Source organism: Anomaloglossus baeobatrachus, chromosome 5, assembly GCF_048569485.1.
Source record: "Anomaloglossus baeobatrachus isolate aAnoBae1 chromosome 5, aAnoBae1.hap1, whole genome shotgun sequence".
Classification (NCBI taxonomy): Eukaryota; Metazoa; Chordata; class Amphibia; order Anura; family Aromobatidae; genus Anomaloglossus; species Anomaloglossus baeobatrachus.
The window spans coordinates 19355842-19378837 of NC_134357.1; the positions used below are offsets into that span (position 1 = coordinate 19355842).

Sequence of the window (22996 nt, forward strand, 5' to 3'; positions counted from 1 at the left end):
GGTACATCCCAGTGGCTAGAAAGATCTGCATGGGTAGTGGGCGTGACCGGCTTTTTTAGTGGCTGTGGCCCCCTCTCCCCCTGCGCCCCCCCTGCACCCCTTCATTTGGGGGTCCTACCTCAGACCCTAGCTTCAATTCTAAACAACTCTAGGACCACATGGATTTTCTCTCTGGCATCAGCTGTGTTGGCTGAGGCCTCGCCCTTTCTGATCACATGGGCATGACGTCACCACAGGTCTTTTAGCCCGTGGGATTTATGATCAAACAAGTCTGTGGGCTGCACGGGAGAGCAGAGAAGTGTCCACATCATCAAAAGTAAAAGCCCCCAGTATGTGTGTATAGGATTGTGTCTGTCTATGTGTATGATTATATGTGAATGTTTTCAAATAGGTATACGCTTCTATGTGACTATATCTGTGTACATGTATACGGCTGTACGCTGTGTATAGTGTGTATGTGTATACGACTGTTCGCTACATGTATGTGTATACAGCTGTACGCTGTGTGTAGGTGTCTGTGTGTATGTGTATACAGCTGTACGCTGTGTGTAGGTGTCTATGTCTGTTTATACGGCTGTATGCTGTGTGTAGGTGTCTGTGTGTATATGTATGTGTATATGGCTGTATGCTGTGTATAGGTGTATGTGTATATGGCTGTACGCTGCATGTAAGTGTCTGTGTGTATATGTATGTGTATATGGCTTTACGCTGTGTGTATGTGTCTGCGTATATATATGTGTATATGGCTGTACTCTGTGTGTAGGTGTCTGTGTATATGTATGTGTATATGGCTGTATGCTGTGTGCACATCTATGCCGTGTGGGAGTACATGTGTGTATATGTGTGCACATATCTGTACTGTATGTTTACATGTCCGTATTTCTGGGGTTGTGTAGGTTTGTAAGATGCCTGTATGTATGGCTGTGTTTTCACTGCATTGTACAGTACAAGCACAATGGATGGATTTCTAGAAATCATATGCCTACTGTGCGTGTACAGCCCACAGCGAAAACTGACCTGGGGTGTGGCTTCCCAAGCCCTGGCATGTCAATTTATTGCAATTTATTGCAATGTAGCCACAAGTGTCTGCACAGAGAGAACAGAAGAGAGAGAACACAGCGGCCTGAACCCTGACTGTGGGCACAGGCCGCTGTAGTCCCTGCGGAGAGCACTCGTGGCCCCGCAGGGGAGGACATGCTGCGTCCAGGACACAGTATATCCAGACCGTGGTCACGTAGCCTTATAGTTTATTGTAGTGTATGTGTAAAACATTTGTATTTTTATCTAACACTAAATCTATAAGAGTGACCACCATCAGGCGTCCTCACGGTCCGGACGCAGCATACTTAATCTGGTGGAGACGCTAGTCTCCTGGGCGGGATTACTCGCTGTCGGTGCACGCCATCAGAATGACTGTCAGCAGATGTTCGCTGTATTCTCCCACTCAGAACACTAGCATCGCCAGTGCATAAATCGACATGCTGAGAATAGGAAAGCAGCAACAAAGGTCAGCTTATGGAGCATCTGAAAGAAGCCCAGGGGGCCTGAGATTTCTATAAATCCATTCACTGTGCCTGTACTGTACAACGCAGCATTTTGGACTCTGTGAAAACACTGAGTCCAAAACATTGTTGACACTGATTGTGGGTACGCAGCCCTAAGGGCTCATTCACATATGTGTTAGGGAGTTTCATTTGTCTTTCCGTGTTTATGAAAAGAAGTGAAGTTAACCACTGCAGTGTGACGTAGCTATGTCACCACCTTATGTCCTCCTTCACGTGTCTGTGTATCTGGTATGTGTTGTATCCGTTTTCTTCACTGTTACCACACATACACATTATAACCTATGGTGCTGCTCGCATGTCCGTGTGATTACACAGACCGTGTGTGATCCCTACGGAGACATCTGTTTTTTTTCCAGCAGCACAGATGACAAGGGCCAATAGAAGTTTATGGGGCCATAAAAAACACGTACAGCACACAGATGGCATCAGTGTACAGCCCATGTGCTATCCGTGTTCCGTACGAGTTTAACATTGAAAATATAGGAGAAGCTTTGTAATTGTTGTACATGTAGTTAGCTGGGTTATGGTACAGTATCTATGTAGTAAGTATGGTGTTGCTCCTATATCTACATAGTAAGCTCAGGTATGGTACGATATTTAAGCAATAAGCTTAGCTCTGGTACTATGCAGTACCAGTACTATGTCTATGAAGTAAGCTTGTTCTGTTCCCATAGCTATGTAGCTGGCTTGGTTCTGTTGCTGTTTCTATGTAGTAGACTGAGTAAGTAAAATTTTGTTCCTGTATGGATACAGTAAGCTCGCTTATGTTCCCGTAGCTATATAGCAAGCTCGGTTCTGCTCCTGTATCTCTGTAGTAAGCTCAGTTCTGCTCCAATATGTCTATAGTAAGCTCGGTTCTGCTCCCATATCTCTGTAGTAAGCTCAGTTCTGCTCCCATATCTCTGTAGTAAGCTCAGTTCTGCTCCCATATCTCTATAGTAAGCTCGGTTCTGCTCCCATATCTCTGTAGTAGGCTCAGTTCTGCTCCCATATCTCTGTAGTAAGCTCGTTTCTGCTCCCATATCTCTGTAGTAAGCTCAGTTCTGCTCCCATATCTCTATAGTAAGCTCGGTTCTGCTCCCATATCTCTGTAGTAGGCTCAGTTCTGCTCCCATATCTCTGTAGTAAGCTCGTTTCTGCTCCCATATCTCTGTAGTAAGCTCAGTTCTGCTCCCATATCTCTATAGTAAGCTCGGTTCTGCTCCCATATCTCTGTAGTAGGCTCAGTTCTGCTCCCATATCTCTGTAGTAAGCTCGTTTCTGCTCCCATATCTCTGTAGTAAACTCGGTTCTGCTCCCATATCTCTTTAGTAAGCTCAGTTCTGCTCCCATATCTCTGTAGTAAGCTCGGTTCTGCTCCCATACCTCTGTAGTAAGCTCGGTTCTGCTTCCATATCTCTGTAGTAAGCTCAGTTCTGTTTCCATATCTCTGTAGTAAGCTCCTTTCAGTTCCCATATCTATGTAATCATCTTGGTTTTGTTGCAGTATTTATGTAAGCAGTTCTGTAAGCAGTTTAGTAAGCGCGGTTCTGTTCCAAATTATACATGTACCAGTCTGTTCATAAAGCCTGTTACCGCTGTTGCTTTAATGCAGCGACAAGAGATAAACAGACCCAAGGTGGGCCGACGCAACTTGAGGGCCACTGCCTTATGATTGCCCCCCCAGACTAAACTGTGCCAGCCGGCCCCTGGCCGTGGCCCACGCACAGTCTGCTCTGCAGCGTCTGCGCTCTTCACTCACTCATCCCTGCAAATAGCGCGGATGTGAAGTGAAGGCAGAGATCAGAGAGGATCAGCGCGGGTGGTAACTTGACACTTCTCGGGGAGTGGGAGGAGCTATTGGCTGAAGCAGGGACATGCTGTGACAGTAACACGCACCAGCGCTAACTTCTTAAACAGCAGCTTTACAGTGGAAATACATGCAGCTTTCACACGTGGGTCAGGAGAGTTGTCAGCCAGAACATGAAGTATTCCAATGTCACTCCAATTTTTAACAGCCATCAGACTGCACCATTATTCATATGTTTGATGAACGGGTGTGGCTTGAATGGCTTAAAGGGGTGTGGTTTTAAAAATGGGTGGGGCTTCCCTACACAGAACCTGTTGTTAAAAATTTGAATCCCACCCCTGCTCGGGCCTACGAAATTACGCATAGCAACCGGTCAGCTGCTTGCACCAGAAAAAGTTGTTTCATTTGGGAGCATAGCAGGCAGAGACCGACCACATCCTGTCCCTGCAGCAGCTCCAACACCAGCAGCACCACCCCTATTTGATGCTCTCCTAATTCTTTGCACTCCAAAAACGTGCAAATCATTACACGACATATACACACACAGAGAAAGGGTATCCAGCAGATTACTACACTGTCTGTAAAAAAATTGTTTAAAAGAACTCAGTATACCATGTTCCAAATTATTATGCAAATTATATTTTTCTCTGATTTTTCTAAATGGTCAGTGCAAATGACAGTCTGTCTAATATCACCCGTTACATATAACGTAAGTATACATCGAAATTTATTGAAGAAACCTCCCAATGATAACAGTATAATCTTCAAAATTGAAAAAAAAAATCAGAATGCACTGTTCTAAATTATTAGGCACAGTAGAGTTTCTAAACATTTTATACATTTTAAAGAACTGAAAATGCTCATTTGTGGAATTTGCAGCATTAGAAGGTCACATTCACTGAAATTAAAACTAATTCAATCCAAAACATCCTAACAGCCCAAGTTACATGTAACATAGGAACCCTTCTTTGATGTCACCTTCACAATTCTTGCATCCATTGAACTTGTGAGTTTTTGGAGAGTTTCTGCTTGAATTTCTTGATGTCAGAATAACCTCCCAGAGCTGCTGTTTTGATGTGAACTACCTCCCACCCTCACAGATCTTTTCCTTGATGATACTCCAAAGGTTCTCTATAGGGTTGAGGTCAGGGGAAGATGGTGGCCACACCATGAGTTTATCTCCTTTTATGCCTATAGCAGCCAATGACACAGAGATATTCTTTGCAGCATGAGATGGTGCATTGTCATGCATGAAGATGATTTTGCTTCTGAAGACACATTTATGCTTTTTATACCATGGAATGGTCTGTTCCCCACTGCATTGGCTGAATATGTGTTCTGGTATATAACTCTGCTTCCTGTGATGTATGCTATGTCATTTTCATAATCTATGTAATACTCACTGATGTATGACTGTAAATTCCTCTTTGTAAATGTTATCTGATGGTGGATGGTGTAAATCTGGGCAGACTGGAAGTCCGGGTGGGTGTCAAATGTCCTGTTCCCTTTGATTCCTTAATCATCCCCTGGTGTGATCAGCATTTGTTGATTTCCCTTAACAAGCTGAGCTCCCATAATCCCACTCACCTACCCCTCTAGTCAGCCCTATATATTTGTGTCTTTTTCTTAAGGGGCGCATGCATGCGGGGTGTTGCATGCATGCCATCTCTTGCTAAGTGCCATCATTGCGAAGTGCTGGGCAGTTACCTCAATGGCAGTTAGTCAGGGCAGGAGTCTGCAGGTAAATTACTCTTTGACACCATCTGTTTTAACCTTGACTATTATTTCTATCTCTATCATCCTATGTGCTTTTACTGTCCACTTTCACCGCCCTGTCCCCCCTCCATCACCACTCATCCACATCAGCCCCTCTCTCCTCCCCTCTCCTATGTACAGCTCCCAGGCTCTTTTCACCTATCTTGATAATCTGATTCAAACAAGCTCCAGGGACTTCCAAAAAAAGCCATGCCACAAGTACAAAAACCATCTGACCTTTTTCCTTCTACTCCTACTTCTTTCAGGTGATATCTCTCCTAATCCCGGTCCACCCCATGCAAACTTTATCCCCTCCCCCACCTCCCATAGAAACCCTGATAATATTATTAACATTCCCTGTACACCCTCACTTCCCTCTTTTAATTGTGCTCTCTGGAATCCACGGTCTGTATGTAACAAGTTTCCTTACATCCACAACCTCTTTCTCAATAACTCTCTTAACTTACTAGGCCTAACTGAAACCTGGATTCAGGATTCTGATACTACTTCCCCTGCTGCCATCTCTCATGGTGGTTTACACTTTTCCCATTCACCAAGACCTGGAAACAGACATGGTGGTGGAGTCGGCTTACTCCTGTCCCCACAATGCACTTTCCAGGTCATCCCCCCAGCTCCATCACTCTCATTCCCATCCTTTGAGGTCCACACCATCAGGCTCTTCCATCCCCTCTCCCTCAGAGTAGCTGTCATATACCGTCCACCAGGCTCACCCACCCAGTTCCTTGACCACTTTTCAGCCTGGCTGCCACACTTCATGTCCTCAGAGTTACCAACCCTCATCCTAGGAGACTTTAACATCCCCATGAACAGCCCCTCCTCCCCTTCTGCATCCCAGCTTCTATCTCTCACCACCTCCCTTGGCCTCTCACAGCTCTCATCCTCTGAGACACATGAAGATGGTAACACCCTTGACCTGGTCTTTATCCGCCTCTGCTCAATCTCTGACTTTGACAACTCACCTCTTCCCCTCTCTGACCACAACATCCTCTCCTTCAAGCTCACAAACCCTTGTCCGCCCCAGCACACTCCCACCAATCACACATTCAGAAACCTACAGGCCATCGATTCTCAGACACTTTCAGACTCTTTACACGCATCACTGTCCCCTATATCCTCACTTTCCTGTCCTGATCTGGCTGTAAAGCACTACAATGACACACTCAGGACTACGCTAGACCAAGTAGCACCCCTCACCCTCAGAAAGACCAAACACAGAGTAAAACAGCCCTTGCTCACATCCCAAACTCTACTTCTTCAGCGATGCTCCAGGAGCGCTGAACGCCTATGGAGGAAAACCCGCACACCAGAAAACTTCATCCACTACAAGTTCATGTTAAGGACCTATAACTATTCCCTTCCCCTCGCCAAACAGACCTACTTCACCACCCTTATCTCCTCACTTGCCAACAATCCAAAAAAACTCTTTGACACCTTTCACTCCCTCCTCAGTCCCAAAGTACAGACCCCTGTCACAGCCCTTCATGCTGATGACCTGGCCTCGCATTTCACAGAGAAAATTAAAAACATCCGCCAAGAGATCAGCTCCCAGCCACCAAGCCCTCCCCATATCCCATCCAGCTCACTCTCCACATTTGACCCAGTCACAGAGGAGGAAGTCTCCAGGCTCCTATCCTCCTCTCGTCCTACAACTTGCCCTACTGATCCCTTCCCCACACCTCTACTCCAGTCCCTCTCTCCGGTTGTCGCCACTCACCTAACTAAAATCTTCAATCTCTCTCTCTCTTCGGGTATCTTCCCCTCCTCCCTCAAACACTCTATCATTACTCCATTATTAAAAAAACCTTCTCTCGATCCGTCCTCCACAAGCAACTACAGACCAGTCTCTAATCTCCCCTTCATCTCCAAACTCTTGGAGCGCCTGGTCTACTCTCGCCTCACCCGCTACCTTTCCACTCACTCTCTTCTAGATCCTTTACAGTCTGGCTTCCGCCCTTTACACTCAACAGAAACTGCCCTTGTCAAAGTGACCAATGACCTATTGACAGCAAAACGTAACGGTGACCACTCTCTGCTTATTCTTCTTGACCTTTCTGCTGCCTTTGACACTGTTGACCACCATCTCCTTCTCTCTATGCTCCATTCTATCGGCCTAAAGGACACTGTGCTCTCCTGGTTCTCATCCTATCTTTCTGGCCGCTCATTCAGTGTATCATTTGCTGGCTCCACATCTTCTCCTCTTCCTCTCACTGTTGGGGTCCCTCAAGGTTCAGTCCTTGGCCCTCTTCTTTTCTCCCTCTACACTGCCCCAATTGGTCAGACCATCAGCAGATTTGGCTTTCAGTACCATCTTTATGCTGATGACACACAGCTATACACCTCATCCCCTGAGCTCACCCCCGCTGTACTACAGAACACCAGTGACTGCCTGACTGCAGTGTGTAACATCATGTCTGCTCTCTATCTGAAACTTAACCTTTCCAAAACTGAACTTCTTCTTTTCCCTCCATCTTCCAACTTTCCTCAACCTGACATCTCCCTCTCTGTGTGTGGCACAACGATAAGTCCTAGGCCGCAAGCCCGCTGCCTGGGGGTTATACTTGACACTGATCTCTCCTTCACCTCCCACATACAATCTCTTGCCCGCACCTGCCGCTTGCACCTCAAGAACATCTCTAGAATCCGCCCCTTTCTCACTATGGAAACGACAAAAACCCTCACCGTGGCCCTGATCCACTCTCGCTTGGACTACTGTAACTCTCTATTAATTGGTCTCCCCCTAACTAGACTCTCTCCTCTACAGTCAATCCTTAATGCAGCAGCCAGGGTCACCTATCTGGCTAACCGCTACTCGGATGCCTCTGCTCTGTGCCAGTCATTGCACTGGCTGCCCATATATCATAGGAGCCAATTCAAACTGCTTGTTCTCACCCACAAAGCTCTCCACAGTGCAGCACCCCCCTACATCTCCAACCTCCTCTCTGTCTATCAGTTCACCCGTTCTCTACGCTCTGCAAGCGACTTTCGACTAACATCCACACTAATTCGAACCTCCCACTCCCGGATCCAAGACTTCTTCCGAGCTGCACCAACCCTCTGGAACGCTCTACCCCAAGAAGTTAGGACAAATCACAACTTACTCAGCTTCAGACGCACCCTAAAGACGCATCTTTTTAGGGCGGCCTATCACACCCCCTAATCAGATTCGATTCACATAGTCCCTCTACAACCTCTCACAACATAACTCCACATCAAACTCCATGGCATCCAAAGGCATCTCAAGGCTCTGGCCCACTGGTCTAGGAAGCCATTATCCAGCCCCATTTCCGTGAGATGGTTGGATTGTCATTGTAAATAAGCACTTGAACCTTGCCTCTCCCCCCATCTCATTGTAGATTGTAAGCTCTCACGAGCAGGGTTGTATTTTTTTTTCCCTCTAAATATTGTATTTCTATAACTGTTACTTGTTTGTATATGATCCTCCTGAATTGTAAAGCGCTACGGAATATGTTGGCGCTATAGAAATAAAGATTATTATTATTATATTATTATTATTATTATGGAAGAAAGTTGTCAGTCAGAAACTCTATATACTTTGCAGAAATCATTTTCACACCTTCAGGAACCCTAAAGGGGCCTACCAGATGTCTCCCCATGATTCCGGCCCAAAACATGACTCCTCCATCTCCTTGCTGATGTCGCAGACTTGTTGAAACATGGTGGCCATCCACCAACCATTCACTACTCCATCTATCTGGACCATCCAGGGTTGCTCGACACTCATCAGTAAACAAGACTGTTTGAAAATTAGTCTTCATGTATGTCTGGGCCCACTGCAACCGTTTCTGCTTGTGAGTGTGGCACCCCTGACCTGGTCAGGCACCACTGAGTACTGCACCCATGTTGGGACAGTACTTCCAGGTAATCCTAAAGGCCAGAATGAGGTGTGTACGCACAGACACATAGCAACCAGGTCTCCCACACCTTTAGAGAGGACCTTTGGGTGGTCTCCAGAGAGGGCTAGCCTTCAATTCTTTTCAAGGGGTGTAGTGGAGGGTCTGGGAGCTAAAGTGCAGAGGTTGTCTGGAAAGGAGTGGAGCGAGCCAGTCTGGTAGTGGTGAGCGGCGGTTGCTAAAGGATACGCGCACTCCCACTAGTCAGACCCTGCGCGGTGTAGTGACAGTTAGCGGGGGAGAACGGTCACTGAGGAGTCAGAAGAAGAGGTGCTCCTGGTGACTAGGCACGTACGGGGTACAGGTCCTTAGAGCAGACTCCAGTGTAACTATCTGCTAAACCTGCCAGTGAGGGGAACTACAAGTACCTCACCAACCACACAGAGTCTGAGCCTCAGCAGCAACGCAGGGACCCATAAGGAGACAGAGCTAGAAGCCATCTCACCTTGTCCACGCTGCCGGCAAATGGTCCAAAAAGGGGAGAAAAGGCAGTAGCGACTCCCTGGATAGACCCCCATGGTACTTCAGGTCAGGGGGTTATCCGAACACAGAAGTGCTAGGAAGGCGAGCTAACCTGTTACCCTCAGACTGGCCTGAAGCTCCTGGTCCTACCTGGTTCATCATAGCAATGCCCGGGTCAGCTCACCATAACATCTGTGTGAGTAAAAATCAGTTAAATGACTTTTGGACTCTGCCTGAGTTATTCTGGGACACATTATTCTACACACCTAAGCCCCTGGGGCCAGCCTCACTCACAGGAGGCCACACCATCTGACTGCAGACCCCATCAGCCCCAGACGCTCATAAAATCTGCAGTTGCAGTCACCCATATCTCTGACCGCAAGCTGTGAGTGGCGTGACATATATACAAAACCGTCATACCTGTTGCCATATACAGAAGAAGACCCTGTGGTGTCTCTGTAGCTGGAGCGACGTCCCTGGGGCGACACATCTTCTCATTTGGCATCACGAACAGGATCCAGGACTAGACCCGTTCAGACGGGTGACAGTGTGCCTCAGCGGTCTGATTGAAAAATTTGAACCGCCGCCATTTTAGCCACCCCTGAAATACCGTCATCAACAAGCTGCAGCCCGCGCAGAAGAAGTAACTACCCACAGAGAGGAATGGCCATCCCAGGATCCCCAGAGCGCTGTGACCTCACAAGAAGAGGAAATGAGAGGATTGCTCTGTCCACGGACTGCGGGGACATCCCCAGTCCTGTGGGAGGAGAAACAAAAACAAAACTAAGGTCAGAATCTGATGAGCGAGGGAAGGAGCAGGATGGCATCAGCAGAGAGTGATCAGAAGGAGCAGGGCTGGTCAAGGCCCATGTCAGCGGAGGAGCTGGAAGCGGAGGTGGAGAGAATTGCTGACCGCATGGAGGAGCAGCGGAAACGGGAGGTAGCCGCCTGGAGGAACAGAATGTTAATGGCGATCCGAAACCTGCGTTTGTCCATGCAGCGAGGCCCGCCTGGAGGCGCCGCCCATGCTCAGCCTAAGCAACCGTCAGCGACAGCGACCCTGCCACTGGATGTCTCCAGCACGACCCCGGGTGAGTCCAAAACTACCCCTGCCCTACCTGGTGTGCTGATCCCGCTGGCGCTACCATCGGAAGCCGGTGCGACGCCCGGTGCGACGCCCATGCTGTCCCGACCTGAAGCTGTCACAGCAACCTCTCCGCTGGAGAGTGGTCCGGATGCCCTGCCCTTGGCTCACCTGGTTGTTAAAGAGCTGGTCAGCAAGCTGCCGTCCCGACCTGAAGCAGTTGCAGCATCCTCTCCGTTGGAGAGAAATCCTGAAATCTTGTCACCGTCCTGCCCGGCTGCCGAAGGCTCGACCCCAGAGCTGCCACTTGCCTGACCGGAGGAGGTCACAGCACCCTCTGAGAGGGAGATCATATCAAGGCCGCTCTTTTGTCCCCCCACCGACCGGAAGAGGTCACAGCACCCTCCACCAGCGAGGGAGAACAGGTCCTACAGCCTACGTGACCGCTGCTGTTCCCCCATCAACCAGAAGAGGTCGCAGCACCCTCCGCCAGGGAGGGAGAACAGGTCCTGCAGAGCGCTTCACTCACCTGGTGTCCCGCTGATGACCAGGTGATGTTACAGCGGAGGGAGGTCCACCCCAGGGCCATGTCAGCAACACAAGCCCACAGAGAGCGACGACGGGTGAGAGCCAGTCGCCCTTGCTCCTTTGTGAAGCCCATTCTGGAGAGTGAGCAGTTGGAGGCCCGGGACCTGCAAGAAAAGCAGTTCCTGTGGCGAGCCAGGTTCCAGGCTCGTGGTCCCCTCCACCTAGGAGTTGTGGAGGAGGTCAATCGCCGCTCGGGGTGGGGTTTTATTGTAGAAGCAGGTGTAAAAGAGGGGATATTTTGTGTCCTGGCGGGAAGTACAATCCCATTTAGAGCGAGGTCACCCTGGTCATGACCTGTACATCGGGGACGTGGTAGAATTTAGACGACATATGGGGGAGAGAGGCTGGTACGCTTTGGATGTGGTACCATGTCCAAAGGGAACTTCAGTGAGCCCAGGCTCCACCCGCACCGCTTCAACCAGGTCCCCATTGTCACCACCGCCAGGGGACACCCATGAAACCACCTCCAAGGGTCAGTGCACCAAAGTATCAAGCACTGACCTTGGAAGGCGGAAGTCCAATTAAATTGTTTGAAATATAGAAAAAGTATAGTTTAAAAAATGTTTTTATGACCAGTTAGTGTAACGTTTAAGAAAATGTGCCCGCAAGGACTTTTGCGTGAACTTTACAAATAATCTTAGCACCAGGTATTGTGCACTTTATATGGACCATAGGTTATGAACTGGCTAGAACCACAAACTCTCGCAGTGTATATAGTTACCCTAGTGGTACCAACCCCAGAGTCTGCCTGTTGAGGGGCATGGCTCTGCACCACCAAGGGGGCACGCCTGTTTATGGGGCCTGCTCTCCAACAAAGACGAAGCAGGTACGCCTATTTATGGGGCCTACCCTACGCCACCAGGAAAAGGAGGACTGACACCAGAATGGTTTACGTCGGACCAGGCCGAGACCAGGTCACCAAAAGGACTGGTGATTACTTCGTATTCGGGTCTTGGGTTAGAGACTCGTGGGTGGTGGGTGGTGGTGGTATGGTACCTGGTATGCTTATACAGTCATATGAAAAAGTTTGGGCACCCCTAATAATGTTAACCTTTTTTCTTTATAATAATTTGTTTTTTTTGCAACATTTCAGTTTCATATATCTAATAACTGATGGACTGAGTAATATTTCTGGATTGAAATGAGGTTTATTGCACTAACAGAAAATGTGCAATCCGCATTCAAACAAAATTTGACCGGTGCAAAAGTATGAGCACCCTTATCAATTTCTTAATTTGAACACTCCTAACTACTTTTTATTGACTTACTAAAGCACTACATTGGTTTTGTAACCTCATTGAGCTTTGAACTTCATAGGCAGGTGTATCCAATCATGAGAAAAAGGTATTTAAGGTGGCCACTTGCAAGTTGTTCTATTTGAATCTCCTATGAAGAGTGGCATCATGGGCTCCTCAAAACAACTCTCAAATGATCTGAAAACAAAAATTATTCAACATAGTTGTTCAGAGGAAGAATACAAAAAGTTGTCTCAGAGATTTAAACTGTCGGTTTCCATGGCGATTTGGCCATGACGCACAACCGATGGGGGCGGGTGCTTTCGCTAGGGATGTCGCTGCGTGTAAAGCAGCCTTAACAGACAGGCAGGTAATCCGTACATAAGAATATACGAGATAAATACAGGGCTACACGTTTCAGCATCAGACAGATTCTTCCTCAGGCCAGGTATATACTGTATAAATACTTATATCACCAAATGTTTTATTTGAATTCTTTTCACACAATGTTCCTCTCATCGTCACTGCTTCCATCTGAATCAAACACCTGCTAAGAGGGAAAACAGGAGAAGTGCGGCCGAGTGTCTTCTCTTACATGTCCCCGTCCATACTCAGCGCTGCTTTCTCTTACCTGAAGAGGGAAATATTAAAAGAGGAAAGAATAAACCTGCGCTGACGACCCCGGAATATTGACCCCGCACCAGAAATAATGCTAGGATGTGACCCCCCGGGAAGGGTGGAGGGACTCAGGAGCGGAGTTCTCCACACTCGTCTAAACGGAGCGGCCGGATTTTATAACCTAGAAAACAAACCTCATAAATTACTCAAAGATAAAGATCGCATTATTAGAAAACAAACAACAAAAAACAGCGCTTATATCATACGGCCAAAAACATTAAACAGTCTTTGGAATACGATGATGAAAAAGCCACAAAAAAATAATTCCAGGTGATGAAGGGGTAAAATACACTGATCCTGAAGGGGTTAAGCAATATCAGATAAGATTCCGCTCGTATTAGACGACGTATAACCAGGAATATACAAGATGGTGATCACCGCTGTAATGTGGAAGTAATAGCGCTATATAAGTGAGGAAATAACAAGAAATACAGGAACAGCAGAAGGAAAGTGAGATCCAGCACCATGACAACCAGCCCTGCAGTGCAGCACACGCTGAGCCTCCTGGACATGTGACCCCTGACTCCTCCCACACATGTGACTGATCACATGATGGTGACATCACCGCAGGTCCTGTAAGCACAGAGCAGCGTATTCTCCAGTGTGCGGCTCTGCAGGTGGCGGAGGTGAGTGCAGATTCCCCGTCCAGGGGCTGTTTATCTCTCACAGCTATTTCTTATAACCCGGCGTTTATTTATATGTTTGTTTTTCTATTGTTGTTTTTCAAGAGCCGGAACTGTATTACTTTTCTGTCGTTGTCGCAGTATGAGAGAAATTGGGAAAAAAAGCTCAATAACTCCATTTTTCTTTCTTTGTTTTAAAGGGACCCTGTCATCACGATTTAACCTGTTAATGTAAAGGTGCGGCCATATTGGGGCTGTTATACTGATGGAATAGACACCGGTTGTGCTGAAATCTGCCGCCTGGTTGTTGTTTAATTCATTATTAGAGTTGAGCGGGATGCCAATAATCCGGGGCCAGCGGATCATTGACAGACTTAAAAATAAGTCCGATCTGCTACGGAATCCGGTGCCCATATAAGTGAATGGGACCGGAATCCAGAGGTTAAAAACATTTCTGGAGGGGCTAGGGGGCTAGGAGCGAGCGCAGCATACTCACCAAGGCGCTGTCATGGCGGCACACTCCTTCCGGGTCACGCTGTTACATTCCTGAGTCAACAATTCAATATTCATTGTTTTCCCCGCCCACCGGCTCGTGTTGGTTGCAGCTAGACACGCGCCCACCGTGAGTGTCAGCGTCTCAGCTAACTGCAACCAATCACAGGCGCCAGGACAGCCGGTGGGCGGGGAAAGCAGTGCACTGTCGGTCAGTTCAGTTCACAGTGGTAAACACTCGGCAGCACAGTTATAGCGCGGCTGCAGCCCCAGCTGTCGCGCTGTGTCTGTGCTGTGTATACAGTGCCCAGAGTCACACGTGCGAGGCTTTGCCGAGTGCTGCCTTGGCAGACCCGCGTGAGCCCCTCGCATGTGTGATTCCGGTGAAAGTAAAAAAAAAAAAACGACGTGCAGTTCCCCCTATTTTCATCCCCAGCCAAGATAACGCCGGCCGGGGGCTCGTACATCCTCAGCCCGCAGCCGTCCGGTAATGCCGCATCTGTTACATGCGACCATACCAGTGTGCGCTACTGGCTCTTCCCGCTGGCGTGATGAGGTGCCAGTCGGGGTAATAGCAGGGGTTAGCAGGGGCGCACAGCTGCTACTAAACCCAAGGTTAGTGTGTTGGTACAGGCGTCTATCAGATACCTGCATCACACAAACCTGTAAATGACAGTAAATAAACACAGACACTGAGAACAATCCTTTATTTTGAATAAAATACAAAACACGCCCTGCTTCTCTTTATTAACCCTAAACAAACCCTGCAGCTCTGACGTAATCCACAGGAGAAGTCCCACGCCGTTTCAGCTCTGCTACATCTGAATATCACAGAGAGCGGCACGACCGACCGCTGTCTGTGAGCTCCAGAGAATGGATGAGCTGCGCATTGAGCGGTGACGTCACTCAGGTCATTTGCGGTCACAGCTGGAAGTTCCCACGGTCCTTCATCTGTGATCGCAGGTAACCTGACCTCAGGTGGAGGTCACTGAGTTCACAGACCTACATCTCCTAGTAGAAAAATCGCAGGTTTTTTGGCCAAGAGATGCAGATTTTGTGCTGAAATTTTTATACCATATTCCTGCATCCAATCTAGACCTCTTGGCAAAAAAACGCAATGTTTTGTCGCAATTTTTTGCCGCGGTTATTTTTCCGCGATTTTTGATGCGTTTTTTTTTGCCAGGAGGTGCACATTTGGTGCTGAAATTGTCTGCACCAGCTTTCAGCACCAAATTTCCACCTGTGGCAGGATTTTTTTATTTTATTTTTGGGGGCCAAGGGATGCCAATTTGTTGCTGAGATTTTTACACCATATTCCTGCATCCACTCTAGACCTCCTGGCAAAAAAACCGCGATGTTTTGACGCAATTTTTTTGCCGCGGTTATTTCTACCAGGAGGTGTAGATTAGGTGCCGGAATATAATGTAAAAATGTAATAATCACACAATTTACATCCCTTGGTCCATCCCTTGGTCCAAAAATTAAAAAGAAACAAACGTCTAGACGCTGTTTTTGTGCGGTCTTGTGCCAGGAGGTGCAAATTTGGTGCAGGATTTTGGTGTATTACTTCACCAACAAATTTGCATCTCCTGGCAGAAAACGGTAATGAAATGGTTTTCATACTGCTGGTTTTTGGCTGTTTTTTGCCAGGAGATGCAGATGTGGGATAAAATTGCACACACATGCACGCTCCTGTCAGAAGTGTGCAGCAGTGCCGGTGATGCGCTGTCAGACTCGTGCGGGTCTGACATCACACGGCACAGCCTGCTGCTGTCTGAACATAACCGTGCATGTACCTAGAAACACATGCGCACTCCTGTCAGATGTGTGTGCGGCTGTGCTGCGCTGTCACACTTGTGGGAGTCCCTCGCTGTGACTGCTGCCTAAGATAAACCGCATGCATTTTTTTTTTAAATTTAAATAAATAATTAAAGAAAAAACGACGTGTGGTCCCCCCAATTTTCATTCCCAGCCATGATAACGCCAGCTGGGGGCAGGTATATCCTCAGCCCGCAGCCGCCCGGTATAGCCGCCTCTATTAGATGTGGCCATTCAGGGGCGATATCGGTTCATCTTGATTACCCTGGTGCGGTGGCAAGCAAGGTAATAGCAGGGATTAATAACAGCACATGGCTGCTATTAAACCCCAGGTTTGTGATTGCACGGGCGTCTGTGAGATACCCACATCACAAACCTGTAAGTTACAGTAAATAAACAAGACACAGAGAAATCCTTTATTTGGAATAAAGTACAAACGCAGCCTCCTCCTTCACCACTTTATTACCCCAACACAGTCCTGCAGCTCCGGCGTAATCCACACGAGATCCAGCGAAGACACATACAGCTCTGCTACATGTCAGAGTGAGCAGCCATAGAGCACGGCTGCCCGCTCTGAGTTCAGCCTATTACTGACTGCGATAAGCGATGACTGCACGGCAGAGCTGTCACAGGCTGGGGGGCGCGTCAGCCTGCAACCAATCACAGCTGAGAGGACGGCCGGTGGGCGGGGAAAAGATGGAAAGCTGTGTGACTGCGTGCACAGGAAGTGAAAGCGCGACCCGGAAGCAGTGTTCCGTCATGACACCGAGTCTCTGTAAGTATGAAACGCTCATTTATATATTTATTTATTTTTTTTCATTTTTATTAATTGCCCGTTCCGGATCGTGCAGCCGGAATCCCGCGCCCGGATCGGGACCGGAAATAGTTCTGAAACCGCGCAGATCCGGACATTTACAGTCCGGGCCCGCTCAGCACTATTCATTATAGATGTTTTGGTGCAATATGCTTTTCGTAATGTGTAGCGGGACTATGGGTAGAGTCTATACTTACTGAGTCTCTGATGTGGCTGTACAGTGCTTCCAGGTCCGCTCACTTTACTTCCGGGGCCATGCATTATCCTTCATGCTTATGCACTGCTTCCCCCGCCCACCGGTAGTCTCTGTGTCTGTGATTGGTTGCAGTCAAGCGCGTTCCCAGCCTGTGTGACAGTGTGTGTGACGCTTCCAATCACAGGCACTGTCTAAGGGTCTTTATCGTGGTGTAAAAATAAATAAGAAAATATTGGCATAGGGTTCCCCCATATTATGATACCCAGCACAGATAAAGCATACGGCTACAGGGTGTAGCCCCCAGCCATGTATTTATCTTGGCTGTGTATAAAAATGAGAGGAACTGCATGCAGCTTTTTTAAAAAAAATGTATTTTAATAAATCATTTAAAAAAAAAAAAAAAAAAAGTGTGCGGTCCCCTTGAATTTTGATACCCAGCCATAATAAAGCCTGATAGCTGGGGGCTGGTATTCTCAGGCTGGGGAGACCCATGCCTAAAAGTAGCAGCCTTAAGCCACCCAGGATTACCGCATCCATTAAATGCGACAATTCCGGCACTTAACCCCTCTATTCCCGATTGCCCTAGTGCGGTGGCAATTGGGATAATAAGGGATTAATCGTTGCAGCTCACAGCTGCCACTAAGTCATAGATTAGTGATAGGAAGCGTCTATGAAATCCACTAATCTGTAAGTGTAAAGAAACACAAACACCGAAAAATCCTTTATTTGAAATAAAAAACGAAAAAGACTATTTATATAAAGGATTTTTTCAGTGTTTGTGTTTTTCTTTTCACTTCCAGATTAGTCATGGGGTGTCTCATAGACACGTCCCATTACTAATCTAGAGCTTAGTGGCAGCTGTCAACTGTGGTTAACCCTTTATTACCCTAATTGCCACCGCACCAGAGCAATCAGGAAGAGCCAAGTAAAGTGCTGGGATTGTCGCATCTGATGGATCAATTCTGGGTGGCTGCAGGCTGATATTTTTAGACTGGGGGGCCCAATAACCATTGGTCTCCACAGCCTGAGAATACCATTCCCCAGTTGTCGGCTTTATCATGGCTGGGTGAATGAGAGGACGCAGTTACAGCCGCGCTGGAGACTTGATAAATGTAGCGCACTTGTTCCTATCACCCCATCCCTTCTACCACCATTTTTAATCGCGGGATTCTGGTCCCCATAGACTTATACGTGGATCGGCATCTTTTTTTTTTTTTTTTTTAATCCGATTATACTCACCTGTCCTGGTTATTGGCGAGTCTGCTCATCACTAGTTGGCTATTATAAATATACTCGTTGTCTGCGACTCGTGGAAGGAGCTCACGTGAGGACTCCTTCCCGGGATGTGAATAACACGTTTCCCTTCTTATCCTTAGTAATTGTATTTTTTCAATGGGATTTTGGATGATTTTACTCCGGCTCATCTTCTTTCCTTTCAGATTCCAACAAGCTAGGATCCTCTCAGTGAATATCTTCTTGATAACATAATTTTCCTGATTGACCCATTGAGGATGAATAAGGACAGAGACCAGATGGTGGAGGGGTTAATAAACCTCACCCTGGAGATCCTCTTCCGGATTACTGGAGAGGTGAGAGGTTCTGGTGACGTCACATTACATCATTATCTATGGTAATAAGATATGGATATTCAGTGGTGCCTGAAAGTTTGTGAACCCTTCAGAATTTGCCATATTTCTGCATAAATTTGACCTAAAACTACATTACACTTTCACACGAGTCCTAAAAGTAGATAAAATCCCAAATCAAACAAATGAGTCAAAAAAATATTCCACTTAATCATTTTTTAGATGAGAATGATCCAGTGTGACGTGTCTGTGAGTGATAAAGCCATGATACTACCGCCACCGTGTGTCACAGATGGGAGGAGGGTTTTATGTTCTAATGCAGCATTTTCTTCCTCTAGACATAATGTTTCTCATATACACCACAAACCTCTATTTTAAGCCTCTTTCACACGTTTGTGCAAAACCAGTAAGTAATTATCTATTTTTTACTCCTTTATTTTATTTGATTGTTTATTTATTTTTGGACTTCTGTGGAAATGTGATGTAATTCCAGGTTAAATTTATGCATAAATATGGAAAATACTGAAGGGTTCACAATTGTTTATGCAGCATTGTAACTGGATGAATGATAGAAATGTCTGTAGTGATATTTATTACTGTCTCTCCATACACAGGATTACACGGTGGTGAAGACCTCTAGTGATCACTGTCAGGCCCCTGTGTCTAAGGGATGGGGAGGAACCCTGAGCCCAATCCTGGGGTCTCCACCGCACCTCCAGATATATGAGGACATCAATGACCAGAAGATCCTAGAACTCACCTACAAGATGATTGAGCTGTTGACTGGAGAGGTGACACTGCTGGGAATGCTGGGACATTATACAGTAACGCTATGAAGGGATCGGGGGGTGACTGTATCATTGTATGTATCAGGTTCCTATAAGGTGTCAGGACGTCACCGTCTATTTCTCCATGGAGGAGTGGGAGTATCTAGAAGGACACAAGGATCAGTACAAGGACGTCATGATGGAGGAGAATCCGCCCCGCATATCACCAGGTAATAGGACTAAATACACATCTGTTAAACGGATTGGTCATTTTAAGGAAATCTTTATAAGGTAACCAGACACTGAAGAAAAAACTTTCAAAAAGATGAAAAATAAGTAATATTCACCTTATTGATCCTCTCTGTTGATTCCTCTCCTGGGTCCTTTACCTGTCTCTGTACTGCACAGTATAGATAGACGTGGGACTTCTGCCATCAATCATGGGCACAGGAGCGGTGGTCGCCAATGATGAGACCTCTCCGCTTCCTCCATTGTGGTGCACCGCACCTGCGCTCGTGTCCTGGATGCAGGGTGTCTGGTCACAGGCTCCTCCAAATCAATGACGGGAGCGGTGTGTGATCAGAAGACACGACTGTCGTAAGAAGTGGCAAAAATAGAGCAGAACGTCTGATAAAACTTATTAGTACAATTCTTACACTAATTGTGCTGACTTTCCCAAAGCAGCAAACACTAAATTACTTATATATAAGGAATTAATTGATTTCCTTCTGTGTCTCCTACAGTAAGAACCAGTAAGAGGACGACACCAGAGAGACATCCCGGAGCTCAGGACTGGTCACAGGATCATCAGGTCGGTGGGGAGGAGGTTGTAGGGATCTGATGTGTAGGAGGCTGTGCAGGTCGTGTTCTGCCGTCCAGCATTATTATATGATTTATACATGGCGGAGAAGGCAGCTGACCACAGACGTTACATGGGGTTTGGATCTTCTCATGCTTTTCTGGCTGTGGAAAATGAACCGACAGGTTTGATTATTATGGCAGATGTGCAGCTATTTGCAGTAATGTGAGCTCCGTTCGTCCTGCTAATTAAAGGGATTTTACCAAAACACGTTATTCCCTTTCCATGAAATAAGGAATGACTTGATCACTGGGGGTTTGACCACTGGTCTACATTGATTCTAAGATTGGGGGTCTAGAGCCCCTTCCTGAAAAGAGCAAAGGTGCGCATACTCAACCTCCACCTCATTCATTGTCAGTGGGACTTGGAAGTACATTATCAGTCTTATGTCGCGGGCGGGGAGGGAGCCGTCGCTGCTGCGCTCTCACTGGCGCTCTGGTCCGGCACTGCTGCTGCTCGGTGGCTCGAGCGGTGGGCCGGATCCGGGGACCCGAGCGGCGCTCCTCGCCCGTGAGTGAAAGGGGTGGTTTGGTTTGGGGATTTGGTCCGTGACGCCACCCACGGGTTGTGGTGAGGTTGGGCACCACCGCTGCTGGTGACTGGGATCCCGGGAGCGTTGTTAGGGAGCAGCTGAGATGTTTTTCCCCTCTGTGGGTAGGGGGTTGGTGGTCCCGGGGCCCGGTTGAGGTGACTGGGAAGCAGGGCTGGCAAGGTGCAGAGTCGCTTGGATTGCGCAGCGCGGTGCCAGTTGGCACGGTAGTACTCACTCAGCCACAAATGGAGGCACAGTCTCTGGTAAAACAAACGGCTGGATGGACGGGTCCCGCAGCCGGCTGCTGTGGCTTCTCTTGGACGGTTGGTGGTGGCTGCCTTTCCCTGCACTTTTTGTGTGTGTTCGGTCCCGATGGCTTCCCACCGGTAACCTGCTCCCCAGTGTGGATATATGCCGGAGGAGCCCTTTTGCCCGCAGGCTCTGGCCCTGGGAACTCTAGCTGTGGCGGTAGCTGTATTTCCCTTTTGCTGTTTGAACGGTTGCCTTCAATCGGGTCTTGGCTGTTTGGAAACCCCTGGGGTTCCGGTCACTAACGGATTTGACCTGTTTAACGGCAACTCCAAGCCTGGTCGGGGTCCGCAGGCCCTGCCGGTTTGTGCTGGCTTCACTTCGCTCCCCGGTTCAGTACCGGCGGGCCACCACCCGTCCCCAGTCCTACGGTTCCGCGTCGATCTGCCTCTACTGCAGACGGCCACCACCGTCTGCCAACCTTGCTCTCGGTGCCCGGGCCACGTCCTCTACTACCACTTCCCTAACTCAACTCTAACTTCACTCGAGCTCTGCCCGAGCTTAACTGACTTCCTTCTCCCGCCTCCAGGACTGTGAACTCCTCAGTGGGTGGGGCCAACTGCCTGGCTCCACCCCACCTGGTGTGGACATCAGCCCCTGGAGGGAGGCAACAAGGATTTGTGTCTGACTGATGTGCCTATCTCGAGGTGGGGGGTGTTGTGTTGTAGTACCTGTGACGACCTGGCTAGTCCAGGGCGCCACACTTATAGACAATAAATGGAGCAGAAGCCGAGCATGCACACCTTCACTTTTTTCAGGATGGGCTGTGGCGCTGCATTCACAGGATCTCTGGATTTGGTGTCTCAGCATTCAGACCCCTGCCAATCTACAGTGGACAGGGGATAACTTGTTTCTTGGGGGGGGGGGGATAACTCTTTAATGATCTTTTCTAGTCATCTATTCATTCCATGTGAAGTCTCCAGGTATCCGGTCACTTTTTAGCACATTTCTTTCACAGCTTGTGAATCAGGATGAAGTTCTGCACCATTGTCCTACTACAGACATAATGGAAGAAGAGGAGAAATATGTGAGGGGTGACGAGCAGTGTAAGAAGGAGACTCCGACAGATGACGGCTCCGGTGAGTAGTGGCCACTGAATGCAGATCACATATTCCTCTTCTCCACTGGATGCAGCAGCTTTATGTTGAAATTTGTAAAGTGGATCTCTCACCAGATTCACAAAAAATATATACACAACACTTGTTTTTTCTAAAAGGCCACTCTAAAATATGCAGTTGTATCACACAGCACAATGCCACAGATGTCGTCAGTTTTGAGGGAGTGTGCAGTTGGCTGCTGACTGCAGGAATGTCACCAGAGCTGTCACCCGTGAATTGAATGTTCATTTCTCTACCATAAGTCGTCTGCAAAGGTGTGTCAGAGAATTTGACAGAATATCCAACTGGCCTCACAACCGTAGACCACGTGTAACCGCACCAGCCCAGGACCTCCACATGCAGCATCTTTACCTCCAGGAGCATCTGAAACCGGCCACCCGGACAGCGGCTACAACAATCTGTGCAAAACCAAAGAATTTCCGCACAAACTGTCAGACACTGTCTCAGGGAAGCTCATCTGCTGCTTGTTGTCCTCATCGGGGGACTCCACATAACAGCAGTTCGTCGTTGTAATCGACTTGAGTTGGCAAATGCTCACATTTGATGGCATCTGGCATGTTGGAGAGGTTTCTCTTCACGGATGAATCCTGGTTTTCACTGTACAGGGCAGATGGCAGACTGTGTGTATGCCGTCGTGTGGATGAGCGGTTTGTTGATGTCACCGCTGTGAATAGAGTAGCCCATGGTGGCAGTGGGGTGATGGTATGGACAGGCGTATATTACGGACGAAAAACACAGATGCATGATTGATGCCGCTTTGAATGCACAGAGACACCATGATTAGATCCTGAGGC

At 47.8% G+C, this 22996-nt stretch overlaps 1 protein-coding gene across 1 annotated transcript in view; it reads left to right on the forward strand.

Annotated features, from left to right (window-relative positions):
* LOC142312569 (uncharacterized) overlaps nt 1-22996 on the forward strand; it is a 108900-nt gene that overhangs the window by 64393 nt on the left and 21511 nt on the right. The window contains exons 9-13 of the mRNA XM_075351560.1: nt 18486-18620; nt 19232-19408; nt 19491-19614; nt 20128-20195; nt 22043-22163. Coding sequence (XP_075207675.1) covers nt 18486-18620; nt 19232-19408; nt 19491-19614; nt 20128-20195; nt 22043-22163 — 625 coding nt within the window. The remainder of the gene's footprint in view (nt 1-18485; nt 18621-19231; nt 19409-19490; nt 19615-20127; nt 20196-22042; nt 22164-22996) is intronic.